The sequence below is a fragment of the Pyxicephalus adspersus genome, chromosome 2, assembly GCF_032062135.1.
Source record: "Pyxicephalus adspersus chromosome 2, UCB_Pads_2.0, whole genome shotgun sequence".
Classification (NCBI taxonomy): domain Eukaryota; kingdom Metazoa; phylum Chordata; class Amphibia; order Anura; family Pyxicephalidae; genus Pyxicephalus; species Pyxicephalus adspersus.
Window position 1 is genome coordinate 137620482 of NC_092859.1, and position 26345 is coordinate 137646826.

At 38.3% G+C, this 26345-nt stretch overlaps 1 protein-coding gene across 1 annotated transcript; it reads right to left on the reverse strand.

Annotated features, from left to right (window-relative positions):
* Positions 1-526: 526 nt before the first annotated feature.
* Positions 527-25611, reverse strand: DIS3L (DIS3 like exosome 3'-5' exoribonuclease). Its single transcript, XM_072399122.1, has 15 exons — positions 25366-25611; positions 21799-21952; positions 15224-15352; positions 14031-14166; positions 12029-12205; positions 11876-11954; positions 10699-10875; positions 10406-10575; positions 9070-9278; positions 7497-8024; positions 5974-6128; positions 4279-4445; positions 3548-3693; positions 2953-3124; positions 527-1858 (listed from the first exon to the last, which is right to left on the reverse strand). Exons 1-15 carry the CDS (start codon positions 25490-25492, stop codon positions 1556-1558), a joined length of 2829 nt encoding a protein of 942 aa, XP_072255223.1. The 5' UTR covers positions 25493-25611; the 3' UTR covers positions 527-1555.
* Positions 25612-26345: the final 734 nt, after the last annotated feature.

Below are 26345 nucleotides of genomic sequence, written 5' to 3' on the forward strand. Positions count from 1 at the left end.
TCGATGCTGCATGGTGGAAATCCACAGATAAAGTACTGACTGCTCTTCTCATTTACTTGCTGGAGGGTGGAACCTCAGGCGAACAGCTTAATTATCCCCAATTCTGGTCAGCCAGTCTAATAATTCACACAAATAGCCAGGTGCACCTCATATGTCAACTCTTTAAATCCAGTGCACCTATTGGCCAAATGTAACATCTTCTCTGCTCTGCTGGGGTGGTGACCCCAGAGGTTCTAAAATCAGCTTCCTGGTATTGCAGTGTGAGATTGGTGAATCACAAGCAGAACATAGACTCTATTAGGCTGTGTTTTATTATACATAAATTCCAGTGTCTGTACAGGCAGCGCTTATAAAATCAACACAAATAAAAAAAAAAAAAAAAAGTATTTATTTTATATATATATATATATATATATTTTTTTTCATCTGGGCCACACTTACTTGACTGAGGCTCTGGGCTTCCTGTTAAGTATTTACCAGCACAGCCTCCCTTCTTTTTCAAAAAAAAAAAAAAAAAAAAAGTATTTAGGTAGACAGAAAAATAGAGAAAAGTCTAAAAAAAAAATAGGATCATTTATTGGGTTTTTTTCATTTTTTTAGAAAAAAATTCTGTAGTTCTTTTCAGGCAGTCTATAAAAGTAGTTAACAGTAAAGTGCTAGAATGCTATTTTTTTTAAATTAATTTTTCCTTAAAAAAATTTTAGAGCTGGGGAAACTATACCTCAATATTATGAATCCTGCTAAAACACACACTGGGTTTCATTTATAAAAATGGGCAAATCTAAAAACGTGATTGCTGCCTCATGTAAAACGGTGGCTTTTACTTCTAAGCCTTCACTAGAAGCATGCCGGTGATCTGATAAATTGATATAAGCTCCGCCCCTCTGATTAGCCAATGGCAATGATTCAGGTTTGCTGGATCACCAAGCTTCACTGATGAAAGTACATCCTCCCCAGCCTTGGAAAGCTTTATTAAATCAGGCCCATTGCGTCTGATTTAGTTAAGCTATCCAAGACTAGAAAAGATAGCCCAATATGTGAGAACCTGAGTGCTTCAGCAAACCAGAAATGGAAAGCTTAAAATCATTTGGCAATCAGGCTCATTATCTTTGCTATGTTATTGTTCTCGCTGAGTTTACATAAAATTGGATTGGTGGGTTTTCTAGCTTTAAAGCAAGTTGCCCCTGGCATGTGTATGAATGGTAGGTAGGAGCAATATACTGAAGGCTTCCTGGGGGCAGTAGCAGCCATTTATTTTTCTATGTACTATGAAAAAGATAAACGCAATACGTTGCAACTTTGCAAATAGAAAACTAAATACTGTAATCAGCATCAATAAATCCTATTCTGCTCCAAACTCATATGGTCGCCCTGTGTGCTTCTGTCAATTAAAAAAAAAAAACACTTTAAAAAAAACAAAGCTGCAATGGCAATAATTACTATCTGGTAACAATAAATAATGCTTTACCACTCACTTTACCAAACACTTCCAAGTCTGTTTAGAAGATCCATTCCTTCTCATATATACCATTGCAGAGAGATCCAGGCCAGGATTCTATTCTCCAGACACATCAAGCAGTGCCAGCTCATGGAGTTCCACCAGCAAGGTGTACAGGCTACTCCCCTGCGTCTGTCGATATTTATTGTTTTGTAGCCCAGATTGTTTCTCTGCTGCCTCCTCTTTAGCTAGCTGAGCCTCCACTGCTGTACGGGTAACCTCCCTAACAAGTTCTGTCCTGCCAACATTGGGGTTGGTGCTGGAGGGCAGCTCAACCTGAGAAATGTGGGGCTTATTACTGATGATCTCCAAGCGAATGGTGTCTGCATGGAAGCGAGAGCTTTGTAAGCGAATTCGTACCTATTGGAGAAAGAAATAACACATGGTAAATAAAATTTATACATATATTGGCACACTGACCTGCCCTTAGGTAAAAGCAATTACGCTGACTTATATTTGACAGTTACAAGTAACTTTTTCAGTACTTTTTGTTTAGGTCATGTTGGCCTGTGGTAAAACTATTCCTCTAATGCCCCACTGTGGAAAGAACAATAGCTCAAGGATATGGGTATTTTTTTTTTGTTTGAGTGATGTTTGCTGCCTGCCATCAGGTCCAGAAGGCGTTACATAAGTAAAAAAAAAAAAAAAAAAAAAGACACAACAAAACATCACAGGTTATACTAGCACCCTGCATATTCCAGAACCAGTGTTCTCCCCAGCCCCTTTTAGCCGGGCACGCCACCCGTCACATTTTAGTAATCACCCAGCTGTTTTTGGGTGAAAACGGAAGAGCTGGGTCACAATACAGGGGCTGACACCCACCTACATTTTCTTGCCACCCAGCTTGAAAAAAATGCCTGGTTGAACACTGCAAAACCAAACATGCACATGAAATTCAGAAGGCAAAAAAACAAGCTAATAAAACATGGTGCAATTTACTCTAACAGGGTAAAAAAATTCCTTTCTGATTCTGTGAGGCAATGGGATGTTCCCTGGATTAACAGTCTGTGGTGACTTTATATTAAGCTTTAATACACAGGTATATTTTGTGCTCAGAGAAAAGCATCTGGATTTGTCAGCAGCAATCTATAAAATGTGCCAAAACTATTTCCAGAGGGAGCACTATTCCACATATTCACAGACCTTACAGTGAATACTGTCATCTATAAACAGAGATTAAACTTAGTCTACTCCAGACACAAAGAGTGTCCATTGTCCTTTGCAATAATAAGGTAAATAACTGTGAAGCACATTTTCTATATGGACAATTTTTATATTTATATAGAGTGATCATATCTTCCTTTAAACACCTCTTTGATGAGAGAATAGATTAAACTCTGCAAATCTCTCAGTCTGACTATTGCATTGTACGGGGTCTTCCCTCTCATTTTCTGCTGGGAAAAAAGGACAGAACAGCCCAAGAATGCACCCGATACTTTTTTTATTCAACATACGGTCACATGATTAAATAGACAGAAAGAAGTTTGTTGTCCTCCATCAGCTATCACTGTGATTCGGTCTGGGAGGCGTTGTAGTGATCCAGATACCCAACTACAGCCATTCTCAGTAAAGGACAGGACTAAGCCTTCTGTGTTCTTCAGATAAGCGGCTCCTTTTATGCCATACCTGTAACAGTACATACAATACAGGGATGAACAGAAATACACAGCCTGAAACACAGGTAGAAAAGCTAGTTGTCATTTAAAGTTGGTCTATGGATTAGACCAGGGGTGGGCAAACTTTTGGCTCAGGGGCCACAATGAGTTTTAAAATTTGACAGACGGTCTGGGCCGGTATCACATGGATGGAGAGTGTTTGTATCAACGGATATGAACTACATGTAAAAAGCCATTAATTACCTAAAAGTAAAAAATAAAAAAGGGTAAAAGTAAACAAAAAAAAAAACACTTACATTCAAATTACATTCAATTTGAATGGGGACAGTGTTTGTTGTTGGTTGATAAATGCTTTTGATGTAGCAAGTTATTTTTCTGGAGCAATTTAAGGAAATGAAAAAATTTCACCATCGAGAATATGGCACTTTCCTACCTAGGTACAAAAAGCAACACTCCATTAGAGCGGATTGAATAAATAATGGCATCACAAGTACAGCGCTGGTCACTTTCTGGATCCTTATCTTTGAAGAACATGGACTGGAAGAGCTCTGTAGATTGTTTCTGGCAGTGCTGTGCAGCCTACAAAAAAGGAAAATTAGGTATCAATGACATCCATTTCCTCTGCCTTGGAATACCATAAGGAAGAAAGTAAAACAGTGAAGCAGCAGAAACTTATGAAAATTTGCCAATGCACAAATTGGTGTGTGTTCTGCTTCCTAAAAAATATAAACAACTGGATTTCTATTATTTACATGTTGATCTGCTTGTTTAGGCCTTCAAAATGCCCATCCAGTCCAAAGCATTCCCCCTAAGTGAAGAGCAGTCCTATAGCTCATGTTGTACAATATGTTTAGAAATGGTGAACTAAAATCATTGTTGTGATAAAACATTAGGGGGAGTTAGCAACAAGAGTCCACAACTTGCAGTTACATTTCCCTTTTTGTAGAGATTGTAGTGAATAGACAGTAAGGGCAAAGCTATGTGTGACACGGTAGAATGATAATATGGGTAAAAAACTTTAATGGGAAGGGGGGCAGAAGGGGTCCCCTTCCCCACAAGACAACAAGCAGAGGGGGAATAAGCAGAGGGCTGGAACTGACAGCTCCGCGGGCTGAATGTGGCCCAGGGGCTGTAGGTTGGGCACCCATGCTGTAATTCACTTACCCGGTTGCGATTATTGATGTGACGGCACAGTTCATCCAGATCTTTGTTTCCAAGCAGATGATCTTTTGCACTTTTGTGGATTGCAGCTAAGAGAAGCCGATGAACAACGATATCAGCATAGCGGCGGATTGGTGAGGTAAAGTGGGTATATTTCTCAAGAGCCAAACCTGAAGCATACAAAAGTCAAGATAAATAAAATCATACAAAGTAAAACAACTACACATAGAGTTTTCTCATCAAAATAAAAGAATGAATGTCTGGTTTATAATCCTATTTATTCAAAAATGGAGAAGAAAACTAAAGTCATTGCCCACAGTGACAATTCTGATTTTATCCATGTTCTATGGCACACACAAATCTGCATTTTTCTAAATGACTCCTTAGGAGTTTTGTGCATGGTGTACTTATAGGATTTGGTTGCCTTAAACACAATAAATATGCTACATATCTAGTGATTATCACATTTCCCAATACTGAGGTTTCTTTAAATAAGAAAGGGGCAGCACTTTGCACAAGAACCTTTAGCTGCATGCATTAAAAGTTACAAGGCATCCACAACACAAAGCAGAGCTGTGATGCTTGAATAGGAAGCACTCAGATCCTTGTTTTGAGAGCACCTAGCAATACGTACCTCAAAAGAATAGCAAATCTGTGAACCAATATTAAGGAAATGTTAAGGAGGTCACTAATGCAGATAATCCAACCGGACTCGGATTGGCTCTAGCTCTGCTTTAATATCCATTCCCAAATATTCTTCGACAAGGACTGTGTCCAATGGCATAGCAGTGGCCATATTACAGGGTAATGGAGGGATGTTGGGTGACTGATTCAGAAAACTACTTGCAGAACATTTTGGTTTTTATATTAGTCAATATAGATATAAAAAATTATAAATGTAAAATAGCTTAACTATCAACTCTGAATATTTTACATACATAAACTACAATTTATTATCCTCTATCTCCATTAATAGCAGTATCCTAAAGAGATCGCTTTGTGAAAAAACATAAAAAATAGAACTACAGCCAAAAAGTAAAGTATATAATACAGATTCAATCAACCCAATGATTCAAATACAGCAAAACAATCTCGTTTTAATGCGTCATACACAAGCCCTTTGTACATGGCAAGGTGCTTTAAATAGACAGAATGAATGAAAAAGACTAAACTCTTAGGACAAAACCTGTGTTTTAGGGTCAACTTAACCACATATCTAGCCAATATTTATGTTTATAGGTTAATTGGCTTGCCCCCAAAACTGACCTTTAAACTGTATTAATGACATATGACTATGGTAGGCACATAAGATTGTAAGTTCTTTTAGGGACAGTTAGTGACACGACTATAGACTTTGTATAGCACTTTGTGATATGTCAGCACTATATAAATACTGTGTAATTATTGTAGGTTCTAGAGAGCTAGCACACACTTCTCTCTAGAACCAGTACTATTGGTTATATGTTATATTATGAGGAAAGCAGCAGGTGAAGTGAAACACTAAAATGGATATCTGGGATTTTTAGAGACAAAATGTTGTTACGAAAGTCCCAGTCCCAGTGAGTTTAAAAACGTACACGAATGGATACAGCAGCCTAAACAGTTGGATCTACCTAAAAATCTCAAATGTATCATACTTCAATTGTAAACTTGGAGAGAAACACAAAAGTGCACACATTCTAGAACATTGTTGCTCACCATAGTGATAAAACTCATCCTCGGTGTACGTTCCCGTGGAGAAATACTGAGCATTAGACATGGCTTGTGTGGCCATTGTTCGCAGCAGTCGATTCACCAGGGGGTCAGTAGGGTCATTTGCCTTATCCAGGGAATCTGCCAGAGATTTATTAGACCTGAAAAACAAAGGCAAAAAAGTTGCATTTAGTATAGTACATGTAGTTCGGCACAAATCTGCCAAGCTCTGATTGGTTACTTAGTTTAACAATTGGTTTATGGCCCCAAATACAACTGCATATGAAAATGTGAGCCATTAGATGTACTATGTTACCGAGTTCTGGCATATAAACGCCATGTGTTCAACACCTCTGCTGATGATGAATATGCTAAAAATAAATGTATCAACAAAGTGATTATCAACATATTTCGTTCTATGAACCCAGAAGCCCATTCATTTAGTAGATTAGGAATAGTATTTGTATGGCTGGGGTAAAGTTGGTAATCCTCAGGAAGAAATGGGGCTTGGTTTTCTTTTCTGAGCAATTTGTTTTAGCTTTTACAGAATAAAGATATTTGTGATTTACTGATCTCACAGACGAGCTTTAAGGGTACTGGAAAAGTGCCATGGATGGAGCCTAAAGTGGAACTGAACTCAAAAATTGAAAATTTTAGGGAATGTTAATTGTGACTAAACAGCACCCTGAACGAATGCCTTTTGTCTGAATATTTTTTTTGGGGGGAAGAAAAGGGCACTAGAACCTCAGTTGTATATCTGCAGTTAGAGTTCTAAGGCACTGATGCCTCTAATTGCTATTCTAGAACGATTCGTAGATATCACTACTGTGCTGCTCCCTCTTCTCCTTTCAGGGGGTTCCAATATAAACAGAACCTTGCCTTTCCCCGTCCTTAGCTCTCTACCTGCTTTTCTTTGAACGCAGTTCCCAATGTTCAGTTCCTCTTTAATACCAATGACTACCCAACCAGCTGTCAGGAACATGTTCAAAACATTTGAAAACTGATTGTATTCTTCAGTACATATCTAATACAGTAACTAATATCTACTATAGATCCTCATTACGGTAACATCATTTTAGCAGGTTTTTTGAAAATGTTAAATCATCCATTAAAGCTTAACTAAACTGAAAAGCATACAGGGTAAGACACGGTACAGTATATAGAAGAAAAAGTGTTTCTAGAATGTTACTGATATTTCCCAGCATACCTGCAGTACAATAGAAACCATGTTTATATATGAGGAAGGCCAGGTCTTGTAGTCACTGGATGTAGGTGGTGTACAATTGCTGTCCCCCATTCAGTTAATGGGAAACTAGAAGGCAGGAGAGGTCCTGGCCATTTGGATGAGTGCATCGATATATACAGGCAGAGCTGCACAATGGGTTTTTGAATTTGTAAAGTCCAGTTCCAAAATTAATACTAATAATATACACTAATCAACATGATTATTCTAAGAACTTGCCTTGTTAAATTTAGGGTTTCGTTTGCCTTTATATTATGTATTAAGGAAATGCAACGTATCGACTTACCGGGTGTCTATATGAAATCCTTTAGCTTGTGCACTGTCCTTGAGTTCTTTGAAGAATTCCTGCCGTGGTGGTGGATGTAATCGGAGTAATGCCTGCTGGGGGAAGCTATCCCAAATCTTCTTGGCTACCCAGTGATTGGCTAAGATCATACATTCTGCTATAGTTTCATGGACCTGTAAAGGTTGTTTGGGAACTAGGTCATCAATGCTACTATCTGCCCCCAACTGTACCCGAACCTCCACTCCTTCCAGTTCCAGTGCTCCGCTTATATCTCTCCGTGTCCGCACAGCTTGAGCCACCTCAGTCAGTTTACGTATTGCCCACAGAAGATTGTCCAATTTTGCGGAGTCCTGAGAAGCTGGCAGAAGTTCAGGGTCTGTGTTCAGAGGCTCCAAATCTCCATCCAGCAGCTGCTGAGCCACTTCATAGCTCAATTTGTAGCTGGAGCGAATTATGGTACGGCCATACCACACCCTTCTTATGTCGTACGTTGTGCTGTCCAACTCCCACATTACACTCACCGCGTACCTGGGCACAAACAGAAAGCTTTAAGAAACTTCATATAAAACATTTTCTGTACTGAAATTACAGTAGATAAACATATCTACATCAGAGGAGCAGCCTTGTATGAAGACAATTCCTGAAAGTACTGTACCTGATCTTCCACAAATGCATTTATCTCCTGTTAAGGACAAACACACAGCAATTTTGTGGTCTATGTGGTGTCAGCTCTGGCCATTCATTGTCCTTTGCTATACTACTGTTGGTTTTGTACAGTTTTATTTAAAATCAATAATGTTTCACCACAATAATGTTTTACCATTATACACTGGTATATGTATACATTTTATGAGGTCATCCTAAAGGAAGGCAGCTCATCTGGTAACTGGCATCCTTACAAAGAAAAATGCTGGTTAAAGGATGATCATTGGTCAGTACTGGTAATTGTTTCAGTTCCTAGGTAGTTGAAAACACAATGCCACACCTAATAGTGTGGTCTCAACTTGAACTTACTTCATGTAACATGTTTTTTGATCATCTGCCAGGCGAAAAAAAAATTGGGGGACTCCTTGGTAGAATGCAACTTACTTCCACAGACAAGTATTTTTGTTATATCTAACTCTTTGTTATTGCATTGTTTTATCAATCTGTCTTTATTATTAAATAGTATAAACATTTTTTATGGTTTATTTTTAGTAAGGAAATAAAGAAAACAATTACCTACATAAAATTGCAAAAGACTATACAGACTTCAATAAAAGGTACAATGGTTACAGGGCTTATTTTTCAGAAAGAACAAGTGACCATGAGAAAGGTTACAGTAACACAGGGGTGGTTTAGATCTCAATCGCTGGGTCATTAGATAATAGCCGATAGGCATACCAAGAGGTCTGATCAAACATGGATACAATGCGTTTTTTGGTATTCCTATGGAAGGTTGCAATGTAGGACTCCTATACTGCAAAGAAGAGGTCAGCGTTCTGCTTTTTATCCAAAGATGTTTCTATCCAGTCCATTTGAAATACATTATGTAATTTCTCTAAGAAAAGACCTATGGTGGGAGGGTTCTGACTTATCCACTTGTGCAATATGGACTTTTACGCCACCAGTGATATCATTGACAAGTTTCCCACATCCTTTGCCAATACATATCCCCCGTAAAGATAGAATTCCAAAGATGACCCAGGGTGGGGTTAGTGGTAAATAGTTTACCAGATAGCGCAAAGCGTATGATGCTACCAGCCTCCAGAAACATTTGATCTTCGGGCAGTTCCATAACATCTGAAAGAGCAAATAGTGTAATTTTAATTTTACTTGCAAGTCTTTGTGTTATCTCTCTTTGTACACTTTAAATGTAATAACCCATAAATATTTACAATGTCAATAATATAACAAAAACCACCATCCAATAGTACATTTATGAGACCTAAAAAAAAATCATGGTTGGGGTTTACATATGCTTTATCAATGGCTGCATCTTGTGCTACATTTTATCTTGTAAATAAAGCTAATGTTACTATTGAAATAAATGAATACAGCTGTCCAAGAATATAAGTGTTGGTGCAGTCATTGCTAGGTGCCAAATATAGCATCAAGTTGGCTGTGTATCAAGTATGACAGAAAGTACAGTGTAATCTAATAGAGAACCTATTACAAGAATAATGTCACAGGCGGAGCTGGATAATATGAATTCATATTCCAAATACATTGCAATGGTAACATGAAAAGCAGTGCGGGGTCTTACATGCACAAGGTAATAGTGGTGTTGGTGGCAGGGGGATGGGGGGAATGGAAGGGTTAGTCGATTTACTTATTACTGTAGCTTTTGGAATGCAAATTTTTTATTGTACCAAGAATGCTGCACCAGACATATTTTAATCAGTAGAGAGCATATCTGAAGCTGAAACAGTAATCCACTGAGACACTTACAAGAAAATTGAATTAATCATAGAGAAATTATCATATGCAGTATCCCACAACTAGATTTGACCTCTTACCTAATATAATCTTGTTTGTTATCAATCATGGCTCTTTACAATGCCTTATTGCTTCCTTACATCCCTCACTTATACATTAGTGTATGTAAACATTTTTTCTTAGTTTTACAAAGAGTAAGAGTATTTATTTGCTGTTTCTGACACTTTTCCCTAAAGAGGTAATCTCAAGCAGAACAAGGCAGCACTGATTTCTCAGTGGTTGGCACTCTGGCCTTTGCAGTACTAGGTCCTAGGTTTGAATCTTGGCCAGGGTTCTACTTGCATGGAGTTTGCAGGTTCTCCCTTTGTTTGTGTGGGTTTTCTTTGGGTACTCCTGTCTTCTCTTTAGCTTCTGCTGTTAATAGCATCAATTTGACTGGATTACAGTGCATTTAGTGAAATTCAAATATTTGTACATAAATGCTTCTGTACCTGTAATGCCTCTACTTGCTGGGTGCTGATCCGAATTTTGGGAATTCTGTAATCCCATGGTGTTACAAGCACCCTCTGGGTATTCTTTCCTTGGGTCTGGGTCTCTTCCTTGGATGGAAAAGTAGCCACATAATCTCTCCAATTCCGCTGCAACACTCCCACCACACGACCTACAAGACGTGTAGACAAACCTTAAAACACAATTATGTACTACTTACAGAACACACCATACAACATTCCATTCACTAAAAGTTACACAATTAGGACAACAAAGTCTATCCTGTTCATCGTACCGGTCATCATAACTTCACTGTGTGAATCTCCAGTCCTCTCTTCTGCCTCATTCTCACACAGAGCTCCTGTCCTCCCCTTCCATTCAGACTTAGGCAGAATCTCTACAGCCACCACATCTCCATGGATTGCTCTGTTCCGTGACTTGGTGCCATGGATCAGAACATCGCTCTGTAGGTCTATATTGGAATAAACAAATAGATGTTAAAAAGGGTTTCCTTAACAGAAGCATATCTGGCAAGTGATTTGAACAGATGTTTTTTGGGACACATGTAAAAACATAAGGTACACAGAATAAATACATCCATCAGTATTCCATCTCCACCCATCCACACACCCTTTACTCACCTTTCTGTTTCCTCCATTTCATCTGAGCCCACAATTTGTTGCACTAAAATAGCTCGGTATAGAAGAGTATATGATATCCACCATGTGACAGTGCTCAGGTCTTAGTGGGCAATCACCAGGAATGATCATTGACACATGGGCCCTGATTCATTAAAGCTGGTGATCCAGCAAATCTGGAATGGATTTCTTCAATGTCATTTGCTATTTGCTAGCAAATGCTTTGAATCCATCCCAGGTTTGTTGGATCACCCAGCTTCACTGGTGAAAGTGTATTATCCCCAGCCTTGGAGAGCTTTAATGAATCAGGGCCATGGTATGGATGTCTATGTCATACACCAAGGTAAGCTCGGCTGCTTACCTCCTTGGGTAAACTCTGTTGTCAATGAGGCTGCAAGGTAGCTGGGGGCAGGAGCAGTGGAAGGGAAAGCACAATTTTGAATGGATAGAGAACAGTGTCTCTTTAAATAGGTTTTGTTTTTTTAACTATGTGTATTCTTAGTTTAACAACAAAGTTTAACAAACAAAAGTTTATTAACAAAAACTCTTAGATAATTAAAGATTAGCTACAAGGACAGCACAGCAGTAGAAGCCTGCCCCGAGGCACATGTTTGTCTTTGATTGAAATTATGAATTGAACAATTCAATATGATATACACAACATGTTAAAAAGTTTTGCCAGTGTATCAGAAAACACATATCATCCTTTCAGGAAGCTCAAAATGGGAAATCCTAAAACAAGCATAGAATTTGGTTGTCAAATCAAAGGTAGAGACCAATTTAAAGCCACTGCAAAAGTCGGAAAATAATATAAAACTCCGAGCCTTTTCATACCGGAGTCTTTGCCTCCCAGGACCTGAAGTCTCACAAAGGCCTCAATTTGAGAGCGATGTTTGTTTACGCTCAGTACCCCCTACAAAGAGAAAGGACTAGTTAGTGCACTGCAATGTAACTGCTCTCTATAACATTTAAATTGTGCATACTTACCTGCTTATATCTACCAGACTTAATTCCAGCCTCTAGAATTTCCAGTGGAAGATGCTCCTGGTACTCCTTCCCATTTTTCTCCCTACTTTCTGTTTCACGTTCTTGAAGAGCATCTCGGATTGAGTTATACAGCTCCAGGGCTCCTTTGAGATGTGGCCAAAATGTCTCCAAGTAATTCTGATTTGGAAAAAACAAATAAATAATGTATTAGGTATATTTTGTATTTATCAGATTCTTAAATCCTAGTTAAGGTACACTGAAAAGACTTCAATTGCACATTCTAGGTTATCCTTCTGCAGTTCTGAAAGAGAATCTGACTCAGGGAGAGCAGTAGAGCGAGAATAGGGGTGGGAGGCATGGGGAAAGAAAGTCCTTTTCCTGGTTCTCCCAGGAGGCCATGAGGTTAGGAATTCTGTTTTCAGATCAGCACAGGTGTAATGTATACAAATTTGCCAAAAATGTAAGAGCTGAATTTTCTTACTTCCCCCCACAGTCACCCTCAATAATCCCCCAAAACACATATGATCTCCATTAACATAAGCCAGGGCTTTTAACGTGTTTGCTATGTAACTGTACAATGTTTACAGTACAAAAAAATGTTTGGAAATCAAAGGAATATTTTTTGCCATACAATAAATGTGCAAAATCAGACCAGGTACCAGTAAATGTAACTTGGCCTATTTACTATCTAGGGTATAGTTTTGCAGCAGCTACACAAAATCGTTTTATTTAACATCATCTAATGCATCTAGGATAATAAATGTCAGTTGTACTTTTCTTTCTTCTACATACTTTACAGTAGCCACAACAGACATGTCACTCCCTCATGTCATCACCTAGTTAAATACTCTTACTAAAGAAGAGGACTTCTGCCAACTGTTGTGCTTATCTGGGATAGTTTCAGGTACAAAAGCGATATTACAACATCATTGTCCTAGAGTTCAGCGTCTGTCTAAATAGCAAAAGACAAGTAAAACAAGTCTGCATTACAATTACAGAACGCTGTACAACTCTGTCAATGTAATATTTATCTCAAGCTCTGCGGGTAAAAATGACCAATGCACATCACAGATTTTGCATTAACTGCAAAATTATAGGTGCGACTGAATAGTTAAAAAAATGGATATGACTGCTGCAAACATCAGGTTGTTTAGAATACAGCTGTCTGACAGAAGAGAACTTCCCACAAACACACAGCTTAAACACATATAAGGGTCAAGCTATAGCTCCCAAATGATCCAGATAAACAGCACAGTCAAATATCTGCCATCCCCAGAAGAATTAACAAAGCTCTAGGACACGTCTACCTCTTGGACTTTAAATAAGCATCAGTATACAAATCAGATGCAACATATCTGGGGTGACAATGCTGATCCTCTTTAGATACAGTATAGGAAGTCACAATTGTCACCCTTTTATTGGATGTGCATTACTGGCAGAATCAAAAAAGAAAAAAAATCTGGAAAATAAATGAATGCAGCCAGTACATTTGGCAGGCTATAATATCGCAACATATTTGGTCTTAAGGAACTTTTATGGTCTCCTGACACATAGCTGCTTTACTTGTCATTTGTATTTTTGCAACTGCCTGGAGCTCAAGTTTAGTGGCCCCCACAAATAACAAAAATACTGAACATCTGGAAACATATATATGTAATATCTGAAGAAGAATATTTAAAGGTTTACCTAAGGATACATACATATGTCAAATGATTCTCTTTGATTATCGCTTCAGGGCTAGTTTCAGATGAAAATAGGACGTGTGTACAGTGCTTGCCTGATGTCGTTCATGGATCCGTCTTGGCGGATCCATGAGCGACGAACAATCGTAATACTGAGTGCTGCTCGCTCGTTCTTCCCCTTCCCTCTCCATAGAGCAGAACGGCGCTGTATGTACAGTGCTTGTTCATGCATCTTTCGGGAACGATCAAAAAAATAACATGTGTATGTAGCCTTACAGTTTTCACTGCTCTGTATACCAATACCTCGTTTTTTCACTTACCTTAAATGATAAGACATAGACACCTCCAGTCTCAGTGCTGAATTTTTTGATTACCTCTTCATTCTCAGTTACCATAATGACAGGAATTTTAGCTTGCAAGTGTTTATAGTACCAAACAGAAGAATTGTAAATGCATCTGCAGACAAATCAAAAAGAAAACAAACGTGTTCTTTTAAAAAAAAAAAATACAATTCTGTGTCACAGAAACCCCATCTTTACTTTCCACGTGTCTCTATTGAAAGCAGAGCTTCCCGGTGCTGCTTCTTGTTCTTAATAAGATTACAAATTATCTTCAGTGTAACAGGAAAATGTAGATGATTTGTGAGGAATCAGTAGCAAGGAAATAGCAAAAACCCAGCCTAATTACCAGTGAATTGAAGTTCATGGAACAACTACAATTTTGTTTTTTAATAAAAAATCATTTAGGGCCTGCGTTGATCTACTAGATTGTAAGCTCCTCGGGGCAGGGTCCTCTCCTCCTACATCCCTGTCTGTATTAGTCTGTCATTTGCAATCCTTATTTAATGTACAGCGCTGCTTAATATGTTGGTGCTATATAAATCCTGTTTATTTATAATATTAATTATAATAATAATAATAATAATGGGGCTAAAAGTCTAAAGCATGTCAAGGAGGTCAGCTGCAGGCCTAATGCACCAGTCAATAAATTAGGAATGATCAAAACCCATATTAAAGCAGACCTAAACTCAAAGGTGCAGCACCTCCCCTTTCTGTCTTGATTGCCAAATGGAAGTGCAAAGCCTCCCAGGATATATGTCATGGATCCGGGGAGGCTCTTAGGTGCTCCTTCTGTGCATGCCAGATCTCTTTTTTTAATAGGAGAAAAAAAAAAAAAAATCGCCGATCTCACGCATGCACAGCGAGATTGGCACTATTTTTCTCCAGCTACGTCACCCGAATTCGCGCCTTCGCAGTGCGAGATCGGGTGCCATACAAAGAAGAGGAGCGCAGAAGATGCCGGTGCACCGCGCTGGGCCAAAGAAGGATACCAGGACAACGCGGGAATGTTGGATCTTCAGGATCAAAGGTGTGTTTTTATTTTTTTTACTTTAGTTCGGCTTTAAGCTAATGTTAATGACACAAGCCCAAAACATATGAATTTAGGCCCTTAGAGTGTAATAAATACCTTACAGACCAAACAAAGATAGACCCTCAACCACAAGGGACCATACCTTGTTTGCCAGTTTTCAACTGATTCACCCATCTCTCTGGGGAGGTACGCGAAGTGCTGAAACTCATTTGCAAAGAAGATGCAATCATGGCGAGCATCGCGAAGCAAGGACCTCAGCTTTTTGTACTGTCTGAAAAAAGTAAAAGAAAAAACAAATGCAATTTAATGAATACTGCTAACTAGAAAACCATGATATATTAAAATAATTCACCTTTTCTAGTGATCACCAGGACAGTATGGGGAATTCTTTCCAATGAAGTCCTAGATATGCAGTACAAACCTGAAAGTGATTCCAATCTTTCCTCATTTACACAAAATTAATACAAGAAGAATTGGGCTGGAAATGCACTTTAACGGATATTACGCTCGGTACAAATCCCAAGAAGATGGAGGAAGTCAGCCATTTTTCTCATTGTAAAACAGGATAATTGGTGTGAAAAGCATTTTATCTCTCAATTCATTAAAAATGTGCCAAATCTAAAATAGGAGAAGCCTCATCCATTAGCCATGGAAGACTGCTCACAGCAAGTCTCTGACACTGAAGGCTGTCCATCAAACTATACAAAATAGGAGAGCTGTGAGGTGCACCGATAGTCATATCTGAACGGAAATCGTTACACAAATCAAATTTGTTGCAGAGATCAAGTGCATATTTATCATTCCTATGGGCACTTTGGATAAAACCCTGTCGGAAGAGTACATAATGAATGTTAATTGTGTTTATGTGACACTGGCCCTGCAGGAAAAAAAAAAAACCTTTCAGCATGTGCTGGTTACAGCGACTTACTGTGCTTACCAGACAGATTAACCCATTCCACAAACATTAAACAAAATGTCAGAAGATTAAAAGCCTTGAAAACAGAAGCTTGTATGGCTTGTCTACCAGTTTATGTCTACCAATAACTATATGGAAGGAGACCAACAAGACAACCTCTGAGGTTTACCTTGTCTTTGGGGGAGACCACAGCAGCTATGCAAATACTGCAACAATCATAAAAATAGAGCAGAGCCTATTGCCTTTAAATTGTTTGGAAATGGCCTTACCCCTTCCCAGATTGATGGGCAGCAACAATTGTTTCTCTAGGGCTACATACACAAGTCAGATGATTCTCGTCCGACAATCGCCTCAAGGCTGATATCGGACGAGAACCTGACGTGTGTATAGCTCTTGCCGTTCATGGATCCATCCTGGCGGAGTAAGTGCAGCGGGATGCTGCTCCGTCATTCTCCCCCTCCCCTCTCCATATAGCAGAACAGCGCTGTATGTACAGAACTCGTTCGTGCATCGTGAAGTCTTTTTTCGTTCGCCAATGACACTTATTGCAAGTCTTTACCCAGCCTAAGTTGATTGCTAATGTCTTTCCTCCTTGGCAATGTCATAACACACACCGGAATGCTCCATACAGCAAACTGCCAAAACCTCTGCTTTTAAAGAGGTAATCACACATGCTGATGAATAATGTCAGGTGTATCTGATAAGCAGATTATACACAATAATTGTATCCGATTAGCAGCATTTGGCTGCCACTTACCCTCTTAATTTGTATGGAAGTGGTTAAAGAGAACTTCACACACTACCTCTGCATTTTGACTTGGTCTTTGTTGTCCCATCATTTATCTGAGATTCTATTTACTTATTTTAAGACCTGTTAAGGACCAGCAAAATCTTACATCGTGTGCTTCTTTCGTTTCCTCATGACTGTTCATCCAAAACAGAGAGACCTTTGCACAACAATGTAAATTTTGTTGATCTCGCAGACCAAACCTGAAGCAAAATCGTTGTATGCTAATCTAGGAAGCATTTGCCATGTAGATAAAATGATTAACACGCTGGATGCCATTTCACTTTGTATATACAGGTACATCTCAACCAATTAGAATATAATTGAAAAGGTCATTTATATCAGTAATTCAATTCAGAAAGTAAAACTCATATTGTATAGATTTATTAAACACAAAGAGATACATTTCAAGCATTTTGATTTTGCTGATTACAGCCTAACAAATAAAACCCCAAATTCAGTTTTTCAAAAAATTAAAATATTGTGAAAAGGTTCAAAATGGTAAACTCATGGGGCCTGATTTATTAAAGCTCTCCAAGGCTAGAGACGATACACTTTCATCAGTGAAGCTGGGTAACACGGCAAACCTGGAATGGATTTCTTCATAGTCATTTGCTAGAAAAAGTTTTAAATTCTGGACCAGACTCATTTAAGATTTGCTTGATCACTCAGCTTTATTGATGAAAGTGTATCTTCACCAGCCTTAGAGAGCTTAAATAAATCAAGCCCATGGTGTCACAAACCACTCAACTAATTAACCCACCTGCAAAGGTGTCCCGAGCCTTCAAACTGTCTCTAAGTAAACTGCCACACAATCATGGGGAAGACTGATGAACATTTTCACAATATTCTAATACTGGATTTTTAATTTTCCTAACCTGAAGGCCATATTCAGCAAAATAAAAAGACTTAATTGTTTGAATTGAAATATATCACTCTTCTGTAATCTTCTGTCCCTTTCAGAAAAAGACATCTCGGCAGACAGCCAAAAAGAAGAGCCAACAACAGGCAGTTTTATGAAGTAAAGAGGAGAATAAAACACTGGCCTAAGCATCATCAGTGTTCTCCCCAGACCATTTTAGTCGGGCGCACCACCTGACATATTTCAGTAACCAGCCGGCTGTTTTTGGGTGGTTACTGATGAGTTTGGCCACAATACAGGGGCTGCCACCTGCCTACAATTTCTTTCCACGGAGCTTAAAATAGTTTCCGGGTTGAGAACTGATCAGGTTACTGTGGTTTAAGTGAGCAAAATGAGATTTAGTTATCATATACTATGGTCTTGTAGGTGCCTTTATAGTTTTGGGAAATCCCCTGCATCAGCCCTATTAAGCATGGGGACTGAAATCTTTCCACATGCCTTTCGTTCATTGATCTGTCATATTCTTTTCGCTGCCAGACTTACGATCACTAACTTGTGGAAGTCAACTGATGTTCCAAACCTTTCAGATGTCCTAGAGTTCAAATTCCAATCCCCAAATCTAATCAAAAACTTCTACGTAGCATGGTCGCCTTGGACTAATAGACAAGATTTTTCTTCTAATAATTACTAAGTTTCTATCTTGCTGGGTATAGTTTAGGAAAAGCATTATACATGTTGTACAGTTTGAAACGTTTACTGCAATGGGTTTAAAGTTCAAGAATGTATGTCTTTGTTTATGTATTTTGTAATGAAGAATGTATTTGGATAATGGATTATTGATATTTGATTTTTTTTTATTTGTAAAAACTTAAATAAAAATAAAAAAAAATTTAAAAAGTTTAGTGAGTGGAGTGGTGGTGGGTTATATCCCCATGTCCACAGTTCAGCTTTATTGCTTCTGGTAGAACTGATCTGTTAAAAAGAATATTTTATTACTATGGATGCATATGGGAGATAGCTTCCAAAGATTTTACATAGCAGCAACATTACATAAAACGTTCATAATTCATTTTATAATTGAATAGTAAAAGGCAGATATAGCAGATGTCTTTACATAATTTTAAAATAAAACAACTAAACCTTCAACATATTAATATCATTAAGTCCAGGATTACTTTACTTCTGAATCCTTATACAATAGTTCTTTGCTTATTCGATCTTAAGCCACTCAAGTTAATCAACATGACGGCAAGGCAATTGATTGTTAAGGAAATGTTATTTCTTCCTGGGACGTAGAACATACAAATGAAAATTCCTTGAAGGACATAGCATACATTTTACATGTTTAAATGACTATGCTCATCTCTACATTCTTAATATTACACAGCCTTTCCCAATCTACCCTCATCATTGTTAATGACCTCCATTACCAACATTCTTTCATTCGCCAAGGTGTTCTATTTCCTGAACAAAGAGGCTAGAATGGAGATATCCACTTTATTTAAACTCATATTTGATTTAAGTATTGATTTTCTTCATTCTAATTGACTGTAAAAATAACCAGCCACAAAGACGTGCTTCATCTGTATTCCTGTCACACGTTCATTTTCCAAACTAATATGGCACACAGTGATGAAAAACATCCAGCTTCCATGATTGTAAGGAGAGATCATACAATTTCTTTATCCTTCTTAACCTTTAATTCTTTCACTGCTAGACTACAGTGCTCAAACCAGAATTTTTTTTAAGCTGGGTGGTAAGAAATTTTAGGTAGGTGGCAGCCCCTGTATTGTGACCCAACTGTTCAGTAACAACTTAAAACAGCCGGGTGGTTTCTATAATGTGCCAGGTGGTGCGCCCAGGTAAAAGGGGCTGGGGAGAACACTGGACTATATTTACCTGCGTCTCCAAGAGGATGATTAACTGATCCACAAAACAAAAAAAGTCTCTCTAAATCAAGCAAATACATATAAAGGTAATGTAATTTAAACACTAAAAATAAATAGAGGTATGTGTTTCCCTTAAGACTCACTGGGGTCAAGGGCCACTCTTGTTGCACATTAATGAAATTTACAATTTATTTAACATTATATTTTTTTTTAGTAGTGTTAAGAATTTTGAAGAGAGAGAAAGAAAGTTTTTTTTGTGTGGCCAAAATAGAATTTTATATATAGAGGTTGACAATCCGGCCATCGATAATCCGGTTCCTTCAGTTTTCAGGAATGAATTTTGGATTTTCAATACATGTACTACATAACATTGCTTAACCACTTATGTTTTCGTGGCGCGGTTCTGCAGAAATAGCTGTAAGGTCTTGCTTGCTACACTAAATACACGTTGAGATGTCCTTTCTGCCTGCTCTCCGGAACTGTGCCAGATGTCCATGGGTGCTGGGAGAGGAAGGCTGGCCTGTGTGTGGAGGTGAGCATAACCTTCAAAAATCCGGCACTCCTCAGGTCCGGAGGTTGCTGGATTTTTGAATGTCAACCTGTATATCAATGTACACATAAAAGATCGGTTACATATTTACAATGTGAACTCAATAAAGCAAAATTCAACAACAGTCTTCCCAGTACCCCCTGAAGAAGCCCAAAGAGGTGAAATGCGTTGAGATTAGAGACTTTTCTTTTTGGTTTATTTTAAAATTACTCCAAATACATTAGGAGCTTTATGTCCCATTGCACCAGTTATCCTGGTCACAATACATATAGGTGAACTAATAACACTTTATTATGTTATGACCATTTTTTTTTACTCTGAGTACATGATACTATGTTGTTGTAATCTGTATCCATGGTGGTTGTACCCATACCTCATACCACAATGTAGCCATCTAACCAACTTTGGGTACATTTGTGTGAGTGTGTGTAAAATTCTATTTTGGCCACACAAAAAAATCCTTTTGTCTCTTTCTTCACAATTCTAAACACTAAAAATAACTAATGTTATATAAGTTGTAGACTTCATTAATGTGCAACAAGTGTCTGTATCGATCAATGCTTTGTTTTAGTCAATTTGGTTTTAATTCCACACCAAATATAAAGTGCATTAAGCTTATCAAATAGAAATTAGGCAGAGAATCTTTCGACAGAGTAAAGCCAACAATGTTAAAATATTAGCAGCATTTACTTACGTGTGTTCAGTTTTAAAAGCAGATTGATCAATTGCTCAAAAGAATGCTTTTATTTTGTTCTTTTTCTAAATGAAAAAATGGTTCCATCCATGGCAAGGCAGAATGTTTTTCTGCTCTACTCCTTTCAAAGCTGATGGAATAGTGTTTACCTCTGGACAGACAGCGCATATTACAGAGATGAAAAGAGCAGGTACAGTTCAACAAAGTCTAGATTTCTGAGAAAGAGTAAAAAAAAAAAAAGCCCTCCTGCTACTTTTTATATAAGGATATGAAGAAGACCAAACACTGGCAAAATATGCAATCTACTATTTCCGACCTCGTCCTGCTTGTCTAGTTGGTTTTCTGATCCTCTGCCCATTATACCCTCTGACCCAAAATAATATGCAGCTCAGGTGTTCAGGTAAGTACCGCAGAGTTAGCATGCTTGTATCATGTGTATGACAAAGTACTGAAGCCAGAAGGTCAGCTTTGCATCGAGGCAATTAGCGTTAGATGAGCAATAGCAGTTTACATATTCTGTCAGGTTTGCTTCAAGTATCTCGTATGGTCTTATGGTATTGCTAACAATAGCAAACTACTTTTAGGAAATCCATTCGAGGTTTGCTTTATCACCCAGCTTCACTGGTAAAAGTGTATCCTCTCCAGCCTTGGAGAGCTTTAATAAATCAGTGCCAAGGATTCTGTCGACATACAAAGCTCCTTCTGCTAAAAAAATGTCACCTATAAGCATGGAAGGGTTAATGTTGCTATCTATGTTACTGATGATAGACAAATGAATGGGGTGAATCTCTTTCAAATGCTATCTTATTCCACTCTACTCTACTTCCAAACTCTGTATCTCCGGCTAAAGATCAGAATTGCTGTGCATTACATTCATGGGCCAAGGAAGTAAATTACTACTCTCACAGAGAATGCAAAAATATCTTTAGGAACTGGTGACAGGTTCTCACTACATAAAAGCATCATTACCCCCCCCCCGCATAAGTGTGAAGCTATGGTGAAAAGTGCTGAAACCTCACCTGCGTCCTCTGTGATGCTGTACAGCGTTACATGCTGTCTGCATGAAAATGACTCCCCGAATCTCTGAAAACTCAAGCACCTCTTGGTAATCTTGCAGCACTTTGCAATCTGGGACAACATAGTGTGTCAGGTCTTCTGATAAAAGTTTTCCTTCTGGAAGAAAAAAAGGCTTCAAGTTAGGCAATAAGTTGTCTATCCCATTCAGATCATTTGCACAATGCTGTAAAATGAAGAAACGAAGAATATGACTTTTTCGGTCTACAGACATTTCTTTTAGTCCTGTGCTGGAATAGGGATTTACATAGCCTACTACTTCAATGTGCCAATATTTTGCAATGTATAGGCTGGAATCTCAGGCATCATTGCCATTGGAGCACAGATCAGAGGAAATCGATAGTCGGAGGGGAAACACTCTCAATCTGGTTATATACATAAAATGATCATTACCCAGCTGAAAATCTAATTTATATAGTAGCCCCCCTACTCTGTATACCTTGTTTCTCAATATTCTTATGTATGTACTTTATGTATTTTGAGCAGCGGTTCCCATCCAGGATTCAATGAAACCCCAAAGTTCCTCCAGAAGTTGCTAAGGGTTCCTTGAGCAATGAACAGTTTGTGACTCTCAGGTCATTTTAACAGATTTCAGTGATATTTTTGGCTGTAAGGGTGGTAGCCTTCCAAATGGGCGAAAAAGAAAGAGGCATTCTTTCCACTGACCACCACACTAATGTACAGTGAGCTGTGGCAATAGTAAGCAGGGATTCCCTGTAGACCTGAAAAGTTATTTCAAAGGTCAAGAAACTCTGGTATAACTGTTGGTAACTGTAAACTAAATAGTTTGTAATGTACGCATGGCTGGCCTTAGATTAATCTGCATTTGCTGCATCCTTAAAGTATCTGCTTTGCTCCGTAGCCTAAACATGAATGCTTAAAAACTCCAAATGTCCAGGTGATGCCTGAAGCTGTGCTGAAAGACACATTCACATGGTCAGATCATGTCTGTATAACCCCAATTGTTCATTTTTATTCAAAGCTAAATTGTGGAAGTCAATAATCAATGTGCCTATTACATTACAGATATTGCCTATTGGTCAATGTCACTGCAAAAGGGACGGGAGCGAGAGGGCGAAGAAAAGAAGAGAGGAGAAAAGAATAAAAAAGAAAAGGAAAAACGGAAAAGAGAATAGAAGAGAAAAGACGAGAGAAAAAAAGAAAAAGAGAGAAATAAAAATAGAGATTTGGGGAGTGGGGGAGAATGCAAGACAGACAGACCTTGGAAATAGGAAAAAAAAAAAAAAAAAAAAAAAAAAAAAAAAAAAAAAAAAAAAAAAATATATATATATATATATATATATATATATATATATATATAACATAAGCCATTGTTTTTGGAAATATGTGCAAGAAATATAAAGTTTTTGTCATTATGTACACACCTATGGGTCTTAAAGTAACATTAAATACAGTATATGTTCTAAAAGATTTTTCATGCTTAAATAAATGATGGGTTCATAAATAAATCAGCTAACCATGTTACTTATATTTCTTTGATTCTAGGATGGGTATTAGGTGGGGTGTTTGGATGGACCCAATGGTCAACTTTGCCCTGGCGCCTGCTATTGTCAGTGACAATATTGTAAAGTACTATAAACATTTATTTATATTTTATATACAGTAAAAAAAAGCACAAAAACAGTAAACAAACCTCTCATGACTCCTAGATTGAACTGATGGCCTTCTAACGCCTTTTATAACGTATCCACCTTGCAAACAAATTGAATAAAATAATTTTGCCAATAAATCGGCCCAAATTAAAAAAATGTGTCTGGAACCACAACCATTTGGTTTTATCCACAGAAGTCAGCGTTTCCCTTTCAGCAATAAAAAATGGATGGAGCAATCTGATTAGTTGCTCAGGGTGTTCATTCATACATCTGACATATATATTCATAAAGCCAATTGCTAAAAATTTGCCAACCGCTAGAAGCGAGGACTAAAATACATTTAATTAAAATGTTGGCTAATTATGGAATAGTAGTTGTTAGAAATTCATGCTGGCTCCAGGATCCCAAATAGAGAACAATGCAAGCATTGCACTTTCTCTAAGCTGCCTAAACATAATATTTTCACATTTAATATCTCCATATATCACAAGCAGCGCTCCTCAGTAACAAATGGAAGCAAATTCGTTGTCAAACAAAATGTTGTGTACTTTGGCTGCTCTGCGGGTTCTTTCACAGCCAATCTACTCATGTGAACAGGGGGAAGAAAGCAAGAAGAAAGAGGAGGTAAAATACAACGACAAGGAATGGTGACATACAACAGCATGAAGCAACTAATCCGATATGATTTTTAATTCTGCGCCCATTTACACATGTATTATAGTGAGTTGTGTTAGGAGGACCCATCATCACATTATTAACACTATGTAAATGGTGGATATCACTTTTACATATTGGAAAAAACTTTTTTTTTCTAAACTTTTTGGGGGCGGCCTGCCCTCTTTCTTATTTGCTGCCGAAAGTGGAACTAAATTTGTATGATCAGGCTGGTAATCTTTGTTGAACTCCCAACGCTTACATGGGAATTACCTGATGACGGGAAGGCCAATTAAGATGGCCAAAGATCACTAAGCAGTTTTCGCCTGCTAGGCAAGTGCCACAGCTTTAGTTACAATTTAAGGGAGCAAAAAAACAGGCGAGTATGTTTTATTGCAGAAAAAACATCACCTTACGCCTTCCAAAATAAAACCCTGCCTTTCAGCAAAAGTCCGATAGATGTCAGATGATTGTCGATGGAAACAATCTTTTGTGATCATTTCCATAACAGAATAATGAATGAGTGCTGTACACGCTGTTCTACAGACAGGGGAGGATGACCATAACCATAGCAAGGCAAAGCAATCCTTTCAGAACGGTCATTCATCAATCAATGCTGGACATTTGTCAGCCCAGGATGCCAGGTGAAAATCAGACGCATGTGCAGTGGTCCCCCTACGTTATGAGATTGATGAATAGCCAATCAGGAATCACCGCTGTGCGCTCTCCTGTCACAGATTCATCTGATGGGTGTAAAAAGTTTAAATCTTGGATGTGAATATTTCCACACCCATATAACTTACCAAACAGTCCGGGTGTCATATTCTACAGAGGGTGGGGAATGTTACAGACCAGATCCTCAACACATAACTAACCAACTTTGGTGACCTGTCTTTCCAACAGCAGCTACAAAAGTTTGCAAGCAGCATTTTCTGATAAATTCTAGCAATACTGAATGCATGCAATGTGATCAGTTCTAGAAATAATGCATGCAATGTGATCTAGAAATAATATATGCATGTAATTTAATGTACAGCGCTGCTAAATATGTTGGTGCTTTATAAATCCTGTTTTTTATAATAATAAATGTGATCATTTCCAGAAATATTCAATGCATGCAGACATTGCAAATAACACAATTGGGCCAATTACTTCATTTTTATTCTTGGCAAGGCCAGGCAACAGCTTCGATACACAGCATTAAGTAAACATGGGAGCAGCCCCGGCTCCACACAGTCCTCTCACCCCGGGCACAGGCTGCACACAGCGGGCTCCGGCAGCTCACGTCCTCCCTCAGATAATGCTCCCTCACGGCTCGCAGGGTCCGGCCCCGCTGGGTCTTTAGGTGGAAAATGCGCTCAGTCTTCAGCATAGCTGCGGCCCATGTGAGGCCCAAGCCGGGTCCTTTCCTAAGTCACCACACCGACAATGATGTCAGCTGTGCGGCCAGAGCGGGAAAACACGCCCCCACACAGACACGCCCACTTACTAGATGTTTTGAAACTGTAGACAGAGTGAATGGAGGAGTCTGTCAGCAGGCTGAGCTATTCACTTGTGTGGGAGTGATCCATGTTATTACTATGAAGTGTGAGTAATCATATCATTTCTTGTTATGGCAGGCTGGCCTGTGTTTGTGTCCCCTGTATTACATTCTTATTATATTAAAGTGAACCTGTCAGGATAGAAAATATTCAAAATAAAAGATTCCTGCTACTGAAATATGGTTTATTGTGATATGTGTTATAATTTTTAATTCTGCGCCCATTTACACATGTATTATAGTGAGTTGTGTTAGGAGGACCCATCATCACATTATTAACACTATGTAAATGGTGGATATCACTTTTACATATTGGAAAAAACTTTTTTTTTCTAAACTTTTTGGGGGCGGCCTGCCCTCTGTCTTATTTACTGCCGAAAGTGGAACTAAATTTGTATGATCAGGCTGGTAATCTTTGTTGAACTCCCAACGCTTACATGGGAATTACCTGATGACGGGAAGGCCAATTAAGATGGCCAAAGATCACTAAGCAGTTTTCGCCTGCTAGGCAAGTGCCACAGCTTTAGTTGCAATTTAAGGGAGCAAAAAAACAGGCGAGTATGTTTTATTGCAGAAAAAACATCACCTCACGCCTTCCAAAATAAAACCCTGCCTTTCAGCAAAAGTCCGATAGATGTCAGATGATTGTCGATGGAAACAATCTTTTGTGATCATTTCCATAACA